Here is a 14,740-nt window from a genome sequence, read left to right as displayed (position 1 = left end):
AGCATCCTTAAAACAAGCTATTGATGTGAATTTCCCAACATAAAACAATAATTATGTTTTTCTAATATTAATTGAAGTTCTGAATGTGAAATTATGTGCCGTCAACGCAGAAGACCAACGGAAAGCACCAAAGACCTTGGGATTATGAAATAAGCCATAAGCAGTTTTATCTCTAGCAGGCAGAAATTCTTCATCCAAATTAGGAAGAATCTACAGGTGAAGTTAATTGTGTAGCTGTGATGTGCTGAATGTTTTTAAAACTTTAAGATCATTTAGATGAACACAAGGAAACTCAAAGGTCAGGTAGAAATATAATTGTAATATTTAATAAAAATAATGAATCAAATAATTTAGATGAAACATTGTGATCTAAAGATTGCATGAGAGTAACTGGATCTGAAAAAGTAAAATTAAGAGGGAAGAGAAAATTAGAAAGTGAACAATCGAAAAACAAAATGATAAATAATTTTTTAAGAAAAATAATTTCGTGCTAGATTTCTCTATGCTATGAACATAAATGCAAACGCTATAAATAGAGTTATTGACATTTGGGAGGTTGACTTGTTTTTATCAACATCACAAAACAGAACATTTAGTTTGCAAATTTTGAAATGGCTATCGCGTTCAGAATCCAATCAGGTTCTCCTTTATCACTTGATGACTTCTTTAAAGATATATAAGCCCGCGGACCAAGAAGTGGGTATACTGTCTCTGTTAACTCTCTCTCCCCAGAAATTTCACTACTGAAAAGATTATTATTTGGGGGCGGGGAAGGGGATGCAGAGGTCTTTAGGACCCAGCAGGCGGCGGCAGGCGGCAGTTGTGTAGATCACTGAGACTACGAGGGTCCGGTTCAGTTTTAATTCTGTCTCTAATCTCTGCAAGAGCGGCGCTTCCCGGGTCCCGTGGCTCCCGCGAGCGATCTGCCGCGGCAGGCTGCCGGGCGAAAATCAGAGCCGCCTCCGCCCCATCACCCATCATGGAAACCCTCCAGGAAAAAGTGGCCCCGGACGCGCGAGCCTGAGGATTCTGCACAAAAGAGGTGCCCAAAATGAAGACCCTGATGGTGAGTCAGTTGTGGCAACTCCACTGGGCAAAAAGGGGGATCCCCGGGCTCAGGGTCCGCGGGACGCACCGGGGAGACTCCAGGACGCCTAATCCTGGGCCGCGAGGTCGCCTGTTACAAAGGGACAACTTTCTACCCGCTCCGCGTTCCCTCCCTATTCTCCAGCTCTGCCTCGCTCGGAATCCCGGAGCCAGGATGGAACTCGGGTTGCCTCGCCTCCTAGATCTCCGGCGAGAGGTCTGAGGGGGTGGCGGAGAGCTGCAGGAGCGGTGGAGGAGTGGGCAGATTGTTCCAGGGATGGGGGTGCCCAAAAGCAACAGCCTGCTAAAAACTAAGAAGGACGGGGAGGGGGGACCTTTGCAGACTTTCTTCTTTTTCTTGGATTTTCAAACTTGAAGGATTAGCAAGGTAGAGCCCCAGGGCCCCAGGAAAGGAGGGGTGTAAGGACTCAAGATTCCAGCAGCTTGGCTGGGGCACACCGACCCTTCCCCAGAGTGCAAACCCACCCCTGCCCTCCGCCCCGGCGCGCTCCCTCCCGCAGCTGGGGACAGTGCACCACCTGCCCTCTGCCGAGAGATCTGGGCGGCGGCGGCCGAGAGCAGCGACGCGCCCCGAGCATCCCTTGCGGTGCGCGAGGGGACGGTGCCTTCTCGTTCCCAGCTGCTTGCGGCTCTGGCTGGGGCCCAGGCCGCCCCCCGCCCCCAGGTCTCCCCGGCTAGTGTGACCACCGCGCAGGTGTCCCCGCTGGGCGCGCTTCTCCGGTGTCTGCGCTCAGCGGCTCTCCTCTTCTCTCTCCCGCCCGCCCGCAGCGCCATGGTCTGGCAGTGTGTTTAGCGCTCACCACCATGTGCACCAGCTTGTTGCTCGTGTACAGCAGCCTCGGCGGCCAGAAGGAACGGCCCCCGCAGCAGCAGCAGCGGCAGCAGCAGCAGGCGTCGGCCACCGGCAGCTCGCAGCCGGCGGCGGAAAGCAGCCCCCAGCCGCGCCCCTGGGTCCCCGCGGGACCGCGGCCACTGGACGGATACCTCGGCGTGGCGGACCACAAGGTGACAGCATGCCTGCCAGCCCGCTCGCCGCTCTGCCTGGGGATCCCGCACACCTGAGCCTTCTCCCTTTCCCGGGGCTGGGAGGCGCCGTGAGTAGGTGCCGTTCGGAGGCTGGAGGGGGAGTGGACCCGCTGGGGTAGGGTGGGCTAGTCCCAACTTGGTATGAATTCTTATTTGGAGAAAGACATAAAGTTTTGTAGAAAATAGGGGTGAGGAGAGTGGACCCCAAAGCTAATTTCCCAGCGGAAATCAGCCTTGGAACTAGAACTCCCTGATCCCCAGAACTGCAGCTGCAGATGGAGGTCCGGTTCCAGAACCCTCGGGTTTGAAAGCCGAGTCGCTACCCGGTGGGAGGAAACTGGGGATGGCGCGGGTACCAGCCTGAGCGTTCCTCTGACCCGGAACCAGAGGGCGAGCACAGCCAGCCCGCGGCCACTGCTCGGGATCCCAGGTGCCCCTCTGATCTCTCCAGCGCATTGCTTTGGGCTGAATTCCCTCATCCCTGGGGAGCGGTACCCAGGCAGGCATGGAAGGCTTGAGGCACAAACTCAGCTTCCAATGGTTTGAAACTCATCGTTGTGAGCCTGTCTTCCTCTGCCTTCCGGGAAGCTGCTTCATGGCTTGGCTAATAATTAATAAGATGAATTTTTTAAAATTGAGCCTTCTTTCCCTGGAATCATAAATACCTGGTTTCAGCGTGTGAAGCCTCTGGGAGACTCCTAATCAAGTTTGCTGATTCTGAAGATACTTTAATACAGTTTAAATGTATCCCTCATTATTTGAGGCTCATATATTTTTCTTAAAACACAATTCCACTCTGTATCTGCTTTATAAAGCTAGAGAATTTCTTGAAGTCTCCCAATTATTCTTTTTAGTTTACTAAATTTTATGGTTGTGAACTGAAGTAGTATTTAGTAGATGCTCCCTTCCTGTGAAAAGGTCACTCTAACCATACATGAAAAAATCAAACTTTTTAAAAGTGGCATACGGAATATTGCCACACACCTGTTTGATGCATAATGCTAAGGATTTGAAAGGTATAAAAGAATTTAAGGCAGGACCCAGCCTTATGGATCTTTAAATATCTGAGGACAAAACAATATACCATGAAATGTGTGTAGATAGATAAACTGTTAGATATAAATGCATAATAAATGCCAGATATAAACAGTACTGTAGGGGTGCAGAAATGAGAAAGATGACTTCCCTGGAAGGATCAAGGAAAGGTTATTTGAAAAAGTGGAATTGGCAATGGGAAGAATTCAGGGAATCAAAAAGGAGGAATCAGTTTCATCAGGAAGTGATTATTTATGTATTTATTTATTTATTTCTGGCAGGAGCAGGCTTTGAGGGGTGGGGGTTTTAGTAGACTTAAAATCCAAAAGCAGAGGGCTATCAATTTTACAATTACTGCTTTCATTTCCTTTCTTAGTTGTTGATTGATTACATGCTTTGTATCTGCATGCGCAAGCAACCAATAAGGGCTGGAGTTCTAAGAAAGTTTAGACATTAGCTTCTCACTGTGGATGGCTGTGGTGTTTATGCGTAACTGGTGTATGATGGATATATTGAGCTCATGGATTTCCATGGCTATTGTTTGGTGGTAATGACTAACACTTGTGAAGCTTTGATTAATGGCAGCATCAGAAGGTAAATTCGCTGAAAGTTTTGATCAGCTTTTGGGAAGATAGTTCCAATACTTTTCTTCCTGTGTTCTTCTGCTGGACAGACACCAACTAAGAATGCCGATAGCTTAATGCAGAGTATAATACCCTAATGCTTATGTTCAAAACAATGTTTATTGACACAAATGTATTTGATTTCCATTTTTGTTTATCAGAGCCTTATTTTATTGAAACAAAGAACAGTCCTTTTCAGTCTGGGTGGAAAATGTTGATACTCTATGTGGGAAATTAAATGATATGTAGTAAAAGGGTGTTACAAATTGTGAAGAGCTATATGAATGATATTGTGTGAAAGTCATTGGCATTCCTAGTAGAAGAAGGTCTTCGGAGATAGTGATGAATATCAGTGAAATTATTTCATGGAACACCAACATCTCACAAAATTCTCTACCCAAAGGTTTTGAGGGAGTTCACAGCACCACAAGCAAAGGAACAAAAAGCATATCTTAAAAATCTATGTCTTCTGCTTGGGCATTATCCCAATTGTCCACTGAACTAAATGCAAACTCCTCAAAATGCGTTAACTGATTCTTTTTACGGGTACTATTTAGGTAACTGGAAATTGGGCAGAGCTTCCTTACGGATGGTCACAGGAAGGTGCATGTGTAAACGTTTATGTTGTCTCCAAAAGTTGCTGTTTAATTAGGTTTATTTGAGATCTTTCTATAGTCTTGCATAGGCAGAGGTAGAAGTCATTCGTGAGATTATTGCTAGGAATTTGTTTCCAATTAACACAGAGGAGGATAAGAAAGGAAAGCTTTTCTCTTCTTATTATATTGCTAGATGATACTCAGATTGCCTTTTTTTTTTTTTTAACTCTCACATCAGGCCTCAGAAAAAAGGTGGAATATGCTGGATGTGATGACCACCAAGCCATATGCTGCTGCATATTGAATCAGAATTCCAACAGCCTTTTTTATTTGCCATTGATTTACAGAGTCTGGAGAGAGTTACAGATACTATTTAGGAAAATGTTCACACCTCCTTAGCTGGAGGCCCCAAAGACTGATAAATATGTAGTGTTTATGTTCAGTTACATGATGTTATTAACATTACCAGCTCCAAGATTAAATTCAACAGGTGGTCCTAATCCCCAGCACCTGAATTTCACAAATTATAGCCCATCTGCGATGACGGTTTTGTCTCATATGGCTGTAGACTGAATTACTGTTGAGATTAAATCACTATGTGCTTTTGTTGAAAGATATGCTGCAAGTCAAGTCAATGATGAGCAGCATGTGTTGAAGCTTAAAATATCACTTTTCATGGTCATATTCTCTACTTCCTCTTTTACAAGCTATGTGAGCTGCAATTGTAATTTCAGTATCACTAAATGAAGGCTACATGGAGTTTCTTGTGATAATGAAGGCATTTTCTGCTAGAGTCCTTCTCTTCTTTCCCAGTCCCTTCCCCCAGACCTCTTCCCACAAATGTTCCACCAACTCATTTCCATCGTGTTACTGGTCTGTCTCTTCAGGTACTATATCTGTATTCTAACATTACTCTCTTGGTCCCAGTTTTTGGAAGCCAATGATAACAAGATTGCTTAGGTACAAGTGAAGAAGCCGATTGTCATGGCTTTGGGAACCTTCCGCATTTAGAACTGCAACATAATGTATAACCAAGCTAACACACACACACATTAAATCAAGCAATCCTCAGAGGAAAGCTCCAAGTCTTATAACAGCTCCAAGTCTTACAGCAGAGTGGAAGGGAACATGGAATGCAATTCAGTTTCCAGTCTGGATCTGGTCTGGGTAGATGAGGTCATTTGCCATCTGGTAGACCCTGTAAAATGGAACTGTGAACTAATTCCCATTTCCAGAGGACAGGCTTTTATCACACCAGGCCCACTACCACCCAGGCTGCCCTTTACTGAAATGGCTTATGAAAGGGCAGTGACCAATAGGGTCTACAGCTCAGCAGCTATCTCCTGGCTTCAGAAGTAGCCCCCAGGGATGGATTTAACACAAACCAATAGCATACTTATTCTTGCTTCTTTTCTTTCCTAGGCACTCGGTTATTCAGACAAATCAAAATTGCTTAGTGGTAATAGGACTGTTACTACCAATTGGTAACTATCCAGTTGGAGTGATAAGACAAGTCAACACAAGCATTGAAAAATAATAATCCAAAACCAGAATTTGGATGCATGCCATCTAACTTATTTTGTAATTGTGGGATAACTATTCCTCCTTTAGAAAAGTATATAAATTCTCCAATGCAGGTTTGACCCTATTTTATGACATTTGAGTTGTGAATGAATGACTCAAATGAATGCTAAATCATTTGGATCTCAAGGAAATTCAAAGTGAGCTAATTTTGAATGCTCAGGTATTATAAAACATGATCTGCCAGTGATGATGAAACCCTGTTACCACAAAGCGTCAAACCCCCAAAATCAGAAAAAGATATTTCATGGGCGAAGAGTTGCAGTAATGTGGTCGCTTTTAACAGGATAAGTTTTTTTTTTATATATAACGTTTATTAAAATACTTAATCTTCCTTAATTCTGCGATAGCAAGGAGAATTTTTCCACCTTCCGACAGGGGTGATTTCAAGATATCACTATCCTTTTGTCCATGGCAGATGAGTTTGACCTGGCTGCTCTCAAGTTCCGGGTATGCTGGCTCTCCTGCTGATCTGTGAACACTCCGTCTGCCTCAGGACCTTTGCACATGCTCTTCTCTCTTCCTGGAAAGCTCTTCCCCAGGGTCTTTTGCTTGGTTGGTTCCTTCTGATCATTCATTCATCAGGTCACATGTCATCTTCTTGTGGACCACATTCTTTAACTAGCCCCCTCCTCAACAGTCATTCTCTATCTGATTAACCTGTTTTATTTTCCCTATAACACTTAACAATAACTGAAGTAATCTTAAAGTTTGTCTATTATGTCTTTGTACATCCTGTTGACCAGTTTAATCCCAAGACCTAGAACAATCTCTAAAATTTAATGGGCACAAAATAAGTATTGAAAGAATACTTATTGAAAGAATACTTGAAAGAAGGAAGTGAAGGTGGAGGAGAGAAGGACAGACCTACTTCACCTATGTCAAGTTTCTTCTCTATAATAATCACCAGTGCAGTCCCAAGACCCTAGTGTGTCTCATGTTTTTATAAATTTGTTCTGCTCGCAAAAGTAATTCTAATAACAGGAAGGAAGAGGAGGAAATGATTTAAGAGGAAAGACAGAAGAAATCTTTGGGAATGAGATTTAGGGATTCATGTTTAACAAGCTTCCTTTTTAAATATTGCACACAATAAACTTGGAGAAAACACTGTTTGAAATGTTTTTAATCATCACAATGTGTAGTTCTGTAGCTAATTCATTTCTAGGTTTTTGAACTAATCATAGCCTTTGATAAATACTCGTTGAAGGCCTAATAGTTTCTAAATTGGGCATTCTAGAGGAAGAATACAGTACTTACCCTCAAAGAACCCTTGATCTAATAGTTGCCGAGAAAAGACAAAGAAGCAAGAAAAGTTAAATAATAAGACAAGTACTGAATAATAATTTGAAATCAGGAAGCAATAAATAAAGACACTGACTCTAAAAAGGAGATAATTTCTGTGATCTTTCTCTATCTATAAAACAAGTTAAATCTCATTATTACCTTAGAAGTTTGTAAAGATTTCAAACTAATATTCCACTCTGTTAGCCTCATATCTGTTCATGTGTGTATGCAGGATATCCAGTGAATAATTGATCAACAAATTGGAAATCAAAGCAACTTCAAAGTGGATTGATTTTAAATTCAAAATATTGTCTCTTTATGATTTTCCTTTGGCATGACATAGGATCTTCTGCCCTCAGGAAGTTAAACCTTCTTAAATGTCTCGGTAACATATGGTGATCACTTTAACCAAGCTAAATCTCTTAACTCATTGTATTAGTCAGGATTCTCTAGAAAGATGGAACTAATAGGATAGATATAGAAAAATAAAGGGGAGTTGATTAAGTATTAACTTACAGGATCACAGGGTCCTACAACAGGCTGTCTGCAAGCTTGAGGGGCAAGGAGAGCCAGTCTGAGTCTCAAAACTGAAGAACCTGGAATTCAATGTTTGAGGGCAGGAAGCATTCAGCATGGGAGAAAGATGCAGGCTGGGAGGCCAGCCCCATCTTGCCTTTTCACGTTTTCCTGTCTGCTTTATATTTGCTAGAAGCTTATTAGATAGTGCCCATCCAGATTAAGGGTGGGTCTGCCTTCCCCAGCCCACTGACTCAAATGTTAATCCCTTTTGACAACACCCCCACAGACACACCCAGGATCAATACTTTGTATCCTTCAATCCAATCAAGTTGACACCCAGTATTAACCATCACAAGTCTACCCCTTGTCAACTTGAACCCATACACATCTCCTGAGATCATACATAATTTTCAAATAAAGACAATAATGAGATCATAATAATGCCTAAAAAAACACAACTGTTCTTCGTACAACCGGAAATGCACCAATCCCCAGCCCAAATACTATAACATAAAGCTAATGATACTTAAATGCCGATATGAAGTCAATAAATCTTATGTCAAATGATAAAGGAAATAAAATGAAGATGCTTTCTTAGTACAAGCGTATACATGCACAAACATGTTATTAACAAAAGAAGGAGGAAATACTCATGACAATTACAGCCCTTGTTTCTGTAGCAGCTCAAATGACGGTAGCTGGTATTGATGACTACCTTCTTCTACTGCCCATTCTGTCTTCCCTTTGCCTTCAGCAAGCACCTCAGCAGGTCATGACTTTTTTTTCCTGGTAGAGTGGCCCAGATCTTCTTTCCTGAAGGGTCCTACCTAGATTGGGCTGTTGTAGTCTCCCATTGACTTTAATCACAGGGCATGGTAATACTAAGAGACGCTCTAATGGATCTCCTGGATTCCATGCATACTCTTCCGTACCTCTGTTATGAAGCAGTAGACTGATTTCATCTCGATAGTCTGGGTCAGTCACCCCAGCCAACACTGTAACTCCCTTCTTAGCCTGTTGACTTAAAGGTAGGAGTAGCCCAAGGTGTCTAGGTGGCAATCCTAACTACCAGTTTAATGGAATCGTTGTGTCTCCTGGTGGCAGCATTCCTCTCTCTGAAGCTAAGACCTCTAGACCAGCAGAACATAATGTCACAGGAACAGGACGCAAAAATTTTGTTCGTGGATCACTAGGGGTGACGGTGTGTGGTTCTGTTTCCATTTCCACCCCTTGATTCCTTGGCCTGGAGGTCCTGGCTATGGGAGAAACAGTACCATATATTGGACGCTGATGCAGAGCATACATCCCTGCCACCATGACCTTCTGAAGATCTTTGCCCCAGCCCTGCAAACTATTGTTACCAAGTTGGTATTGTAACTGTGACTTCAAAAGGCCATTCCACTGTTCTATCAATCCAGCTGCTTCAGGATGATGGGGAACATGGTAAGACCAGTGAATTCCATAAGCATGAACCCACTGCCACGCTGCTTTAGCATAAAGTGAGTGTGTTGGTCAGAGGCAATGCTGTGTGGAATACCATGATGATGGATAAAGCATTCTGTGAGTCCACAGATGGTAGTCTTGGCAGAAGCATTGTGTGTAAGATAGACAAACGCATATCCAGAGTAAGTGTCTGTTCCACCTAGGACAAACCACTGCCTTTTTCTTGGTGAAAGAGGGCCAATATAATCAACCTGCCACCAGGTGGTGGGCTGATCACCCCAAGGAATGGTGCCATATTGAGGGCTCAGTGTTGATCTCTTCTGCTGGCAAGTTGGACACTCAGTAGTAGCCATAGCCAGGTTAGCCTTGGTGAGTGGAAGTCCATGTTGCTGAGACCATGCGTAACCTTCATCCCTGCCACCATGGCCACTTTATTCATGGGCCCATTGGGCAATGACAGGGGTGGCTGGGGAAAGAGGCTGATTGGTGTCCACAGAATGAGTCATTATTAAAATCCTTCTCTGCTGAAGTCACCCATTGGTGAGCACTCACATGGGATACAAATATCTTCACATTTTTTGACCCCTCAGAGAGGTCCATCCACATACCTCATTCCCAAATTTCTTGGTCACCAATTTTCCAGTTATGCTTCTTCCAAGTCCCTGACCATCCAGCCAAACCATTGGCTACAGCCCATGAATCAGTATATAATCACACATCTGGCCATTTCTCCTTCCATGCAAAGTGAACAACCAGGTGCAGTGGTCGAAGTTTTGTCCACTGGAAAGATATCCCTTGACCACTGTCTTTCAGGAATGTTCTAGGAAGAGGCGTAGTACTGCAGCTGACCACTTTCAGGTGGTACCTCCATATTGTGCAGAACCATCTGTGAACCAGCCCTTAGTCTTCTCTTCTCTGTCAACTAATCATAGGGAATTCCCCACAAAGCCATTAGTGCAGGCTGAGGGAGAGAAGGCAGGGTGGTAGGAATGGAGACCATGGATATTTGAGCCACTTCCTCAGGTAACTTACTTGTGCCTTCAGGACCTGCTTAGGCCAGATAACATATATACCACTTCCATCTGATGATGGAATGCTGCTGTGCACAACCTACTTTATGGCTAGATGGGTCAGAAAGCACCCACTTCATGATAGGCAGTTCAGGTCACATGGTGACTTGATGACCCATAGTCAAACGTTCAGTTTTCACCAAAGTCCAGTAATAGGCTAAGAGCTGTCTCTCAAAAGGAAGGTAGTTATCTAAAGAAGATCATAGGGCCTTGCTCCAAAATCCTAGAGGCTTCTGCTGTGATTCACCTATGGGGCCTGCCAAAGGCTCCAAACAGCATCCCTATCTGCCACTGACACTTCAAGCACCATTGGATCTGCTGGGTCATGTGGCCCAAGTGGCAGAGCAGCTTGCACAGCAGCCTGGACCTGTTGCAGGGCCTTCTCCTGTTCTGGACTCCACTCAAAACTGGTAGCCTTTCTGGTCACTCAATAAATGGGCCAGAGTAATAACACCCAAATGAGGAATGTGTTGCCTCAAAAATCCAGATAGGCCCATTAGGCATTGTGCCTCTTTCTTGGTGTAGGAGGGGCCAAAAGTAGCAACTTATCCTTCACCTTAGAAGGAATATCTCAACAGGCCCTACACCACTGGACCCCTAGAAATTTTACTGAGGTAGAAGGTCCCTGAATTTTAGTCGGATTTATTTCCCATCCTCTGGCATGCAAATATCTCACCAATAAGTCCAGTGTGTTTTCTACTTCTTGCTCACTGGATCCAATGAGCATAATGTCGTCAGTGTAATGGACCAGTGTGATATCTTACAGAATCAAAAAGTGGTCAAAGTATCTCTGAATAAGATGATAAAGCTGGAGAGTTGATACACCCCTGAGGTAGGACAGTAAATATATATTGCTGGCCTTTCCAGCTGAAGGCAAATTGCTTCTGGAGGGCCTTATGGACAGGAATGGAGACAAAGGCATTTGCTAAGTCAGTGGCTGTATACCAGGTACCAGGAGATGTGCTAATTTGCTCAAGCAACGAAACCACATCTGGTCATTGGAGTCACCACTTGGTTAAGCTTATGATAATCCACTGTGATTCTCCAAGATCCACCTGTCTTCTGCCCAGGCCAGATGGGAGAGTTGAATGGGGATGTTGTGGGAATCACTACCCCTGCATCTTTCAAGTCCTAATCTCCGCAATCCGTTCAGGGATGCGATACTGTTTTTGATTTACTATATTTCTAGGTAGCAGCACCTCTAGTGGCTTCCATTTGGCCTTTTCCACCACAATAGCCTTCACCCTACCAGTTGGGGAGCCAATGTGTAGGTTCTGCCAATTGCTGAGTATGTCTATGCCAATTATGCATTCTGGCACTGGGGCAATGACTACAGCATGAGTCTGGGGACACACTGGACCTTCTGTGAGTCAGATTTGAGCTAAAACTCCCTTAATTACCTGACCTCCATAAGCCCTTACTTCAATAGGAGGACCACAATGACATTTTGGGTCCCCTGGAATCAACATCAGCTCAGAGCCAGTGTCCAGTAGTCCCCAAAATGTCTGATCATTTTCCTTACCTCAATGCACAGTTACCCTGGTAAAAGGCTGGAGATGTCATGGGGGAAAGATGGGAAAAAGATTCGCAGCATAAATTGCCAGTAAAGTGGGGCCCTTCCTCAAGGGGATCCAGCCTCCCCTTCATTCAAGGGGTTCTGGATCTGTAAACTGGCTGAAGTCTGGCAATTGATTGAGGAGCCATGATTCTCTGTTTTCGTAATTCAAATTAGTCTTTCGCTCATTTGACCTTGAAGTTCTCTGTATAAATTAAGTAGAAATGTAGTAGGCTTCCATTTCACTTCTAGGAACTCCATGATTAATTAGCCAGTACCAGAGCTCTACACGAGTCAGGCTATTCTCATGGCCACTTTGCCTCTGCTGTCCATTACAGTAGCTATGCCCACCTTGCCTTTAATGGTTGAGTGCCACCACTTGGCCCTTGCCGCCTCAGGATTCAATTATTTTCATTGTATTTAAATTTTGTATTTGAGTGACTTGGTTCCCACTGTTAGATCTGACATACATACAGAGAAGAGAAATTATAGAGCTCTTCTAAAATGCAGGTGATGCCCTCACAAATCTATTTCGCAAGGCATTGGTCAAGGGTGTATCTTCTGGACCCTCCCAGCTGGGATGAGTAGGTCTAAAGTGACTAATCCACTCGACCATCCCAATCTTTCTAAGATTTTGGGTCCCTTTCTCTTCATTAAACCAAGGGAGATCAGGTATTTCCAGCTCACTCACAGTGGGCCATCTTTTAATCCATATTTCAGCAATCCATAACCAAGTAAATAAACTATTAGAAACTTTTTAAACTCCCTGAGCTGCAAGATTAAAATCATAGCGGGCCCCAGTGAATAAATTCAGCCTGATCCAACTCTATGTTCCTTCCACCATTATCCCATACACTTGCCTCTTCTCCAGATTGCTATTTATACAAATTAGACAATTCAAACAGTTCTTTTCAAATGTAGTGCGTCTCCTGATGGGTCACACTCTCAACCTCACCTCTAGGGATCCACTGGGACTTTAGTCTAGTTATAGGTCTAGGGGCAAACAGGAGTGTTGGGGGTGGCTCCTGAGGAGAATCAAGGTTAACTTGCCTGGGAACTGCCTCAGGGGAGGCCCTCACTCTAGCCTCAGGAGTGCAGGGTTTATCTCCTCAGACAAAGGTGGAAAGGCTGATGGCAGCATGGGTGGGGGAGGGGATGTTGCCACTGCTGGAGATGGGGAAGCTCTTCCTTTAGCAAAAAAGATTCATCAGAGTTTTACAAACCAGTATCCCCAGATTCATCAGGGTCCTCCCACATGTCCTTATTCCAACTTGCAGGGTCCCATTCTTTTCCAATCAATGCCTTTAATAGTAGACACGTGGCAAGGCTGTGCATGCACCTTTTGTTGTAGGTCAGCCACTCGCATGATAAAAGCTTTCTGTCTGTTTTTCCACAATTTCAGCTCTTTCTCTATGGAAGATAAGACTCACTAAGGGCAATCTTAACAGATTTGAGTCTCAGTATCTTCTTCTGAAGCTGGGAGACAGAATCCCTGAGTTCATCATTTTCTTTCATCACTTTGTCCACTGAACTTAGAAGCAACCAACCAGCTTCATTATTTTCCTTGATTCTCCACATATAGTCAAAGGTATTACATATAAAATCACTAAACTCCTTGCCTCTCATGAATGGTGAATCAAGAATGTCAAATGCATTTATTTTGCATAACTCTCTAAATAGTTTATGTCAAGGACTATCAATGTTCTCCATAGTATTAGAAATAGAGTCCTTAGCATTTGGGGGTCTAATCATATTAAACAGCCAACTCCAAAAACCCCAAAACCAAAAAAAGAACTCCATCCTTAATATTCTTTTCCTCTAGAACCACTCCTGCTATGAAAATCTGTATTAGTCAGGGTTCTCTAGAGAGACAGAACTAATAGGATAAATAAATAAATATATATATATATATACACACACACATACACATATATGTACATGTATGACATATATATGTATAGAATGACAAGGAGAAAAAAAGAATGACAAGGAGTGATTATCTCTTAAATATTGTTTGGTAAAATTTGGGAGGTATGTGCATTTACAAGATGTGTTCAGATTCTTCCCCATAATTTCGTATATTTATGGGAGTTTATTAAGTGTTAACTTACACAATCACAGGGTCCCACAATATGCTGTCTGCAAGCTTGATGAACGAAAAGATCCAGTCCGAGTCTCAAAACTGAAGAACTTGGAGTCCAGTGTTTGAGGGCAAGAAGCATCCAGCACAGGAGCAAGATGTAGGCTGGGAGGCTAGGCCTGTCTCGCCAGCTTCACTGGGGGCTTATTAGATTGTGCCCATCAGGTAAAGGTTGGATCTGCCTTCCTCAGCCCACTGACTCAAATGTTAATCCCTTTTGGCACACACACACCCAGGATTAATACTTGTATCCCTCAATCCAATCAAGTTGACACTCAGCATTAACCATCACACTCATGCTATGCTGAATGTGGATATAATTATGTTGGCCACAAGACAGAATATTTGCAATCAGGTCTGTCCTGGAAACATAATACCTGTTATAGAAGAGGATTTCCATAACCTCTAGGGTGAGGTGTCAGTACAGTATAATTTCTGCTTTGTAAATACTAGGATAATAGAAGATTAAATATGTGAAAGGATTTTGAAAAATTGAAACATATCGTTAATCAACAAGTCATTCCTTAAAACCTCTTATTCACCTATTAAATACACTTTGAACAGCTGTGTAGGATCTTAAGTATAGAATGACAAGGAGTTATTAATATTGTCATCCATACCCCAGAACTTGATCCAACAAAGAATTCCCTTGGGAGTCAGTGAATTTATGATCAAATGGTAGGTAAAACTTGGGGGGTTTGTGCATTTATGAGATGTGTTCAGATTCTTCTCCATAAGCTCTGAGTCTTAAACACTTTGTC

The 14,740-nt window shown here is 43.3% G+C and overlaps 1 protein-coding gene across 2 annotated transcripts in view; it reads left to right on the top strand.

Moving 5' to 3' along the window:
* The first annotated feature begins 678 nt into the window (after nucleotides 1–678).
* The window catches only part of ST6GALNAC5 (ST6 N-acetylgalactosaminide alpha-2,6-sialyltransferase 5), a 177,428-nt gene continuing 163,366 nt past the window's right edge, over nucleotides 679–14,740 (top strand). For both annotated transcript variants that reach the window (XM_032296564.1, XM_032296565.1), the window contains exons 1-2: nucleotides 679–1,066; nucleotides 1,876–2,112. In XM_032296564.1, coding sequence (XP_032152455.1) covers nucleotides 1,052–1,066; nucleotides 1,876–2,112 — 252 coding nt within the window. In that variant the 5' untranslated portion in view covers nucleotides 679–1,051. The remainder of the gene's footprint in view (nucleotides 1,067–1,875; nucleotides 2,113–14,740) is intronic.

The sequence above is a fragment of the Sapajus apella genome, unplaced genomic scaffold, assembly GCF_009761245.1.
Source record: "Sapajus apella isolate SASKATOON/1434 unplaced genomic scaffold, GSC_monkey_1.0 scaffold36, whole genome shotgun sequence".
Lineage (NCBI taxonomy): Eukaryota > Metazoa > Chordata > Mammalia > Primates > Cebidae > Sapajus > Sapajus apella.
Note: the sequence above shows the minus strand (reverse complement) of the source record. Positions and strands in the feature narration are given on the sequence as shown.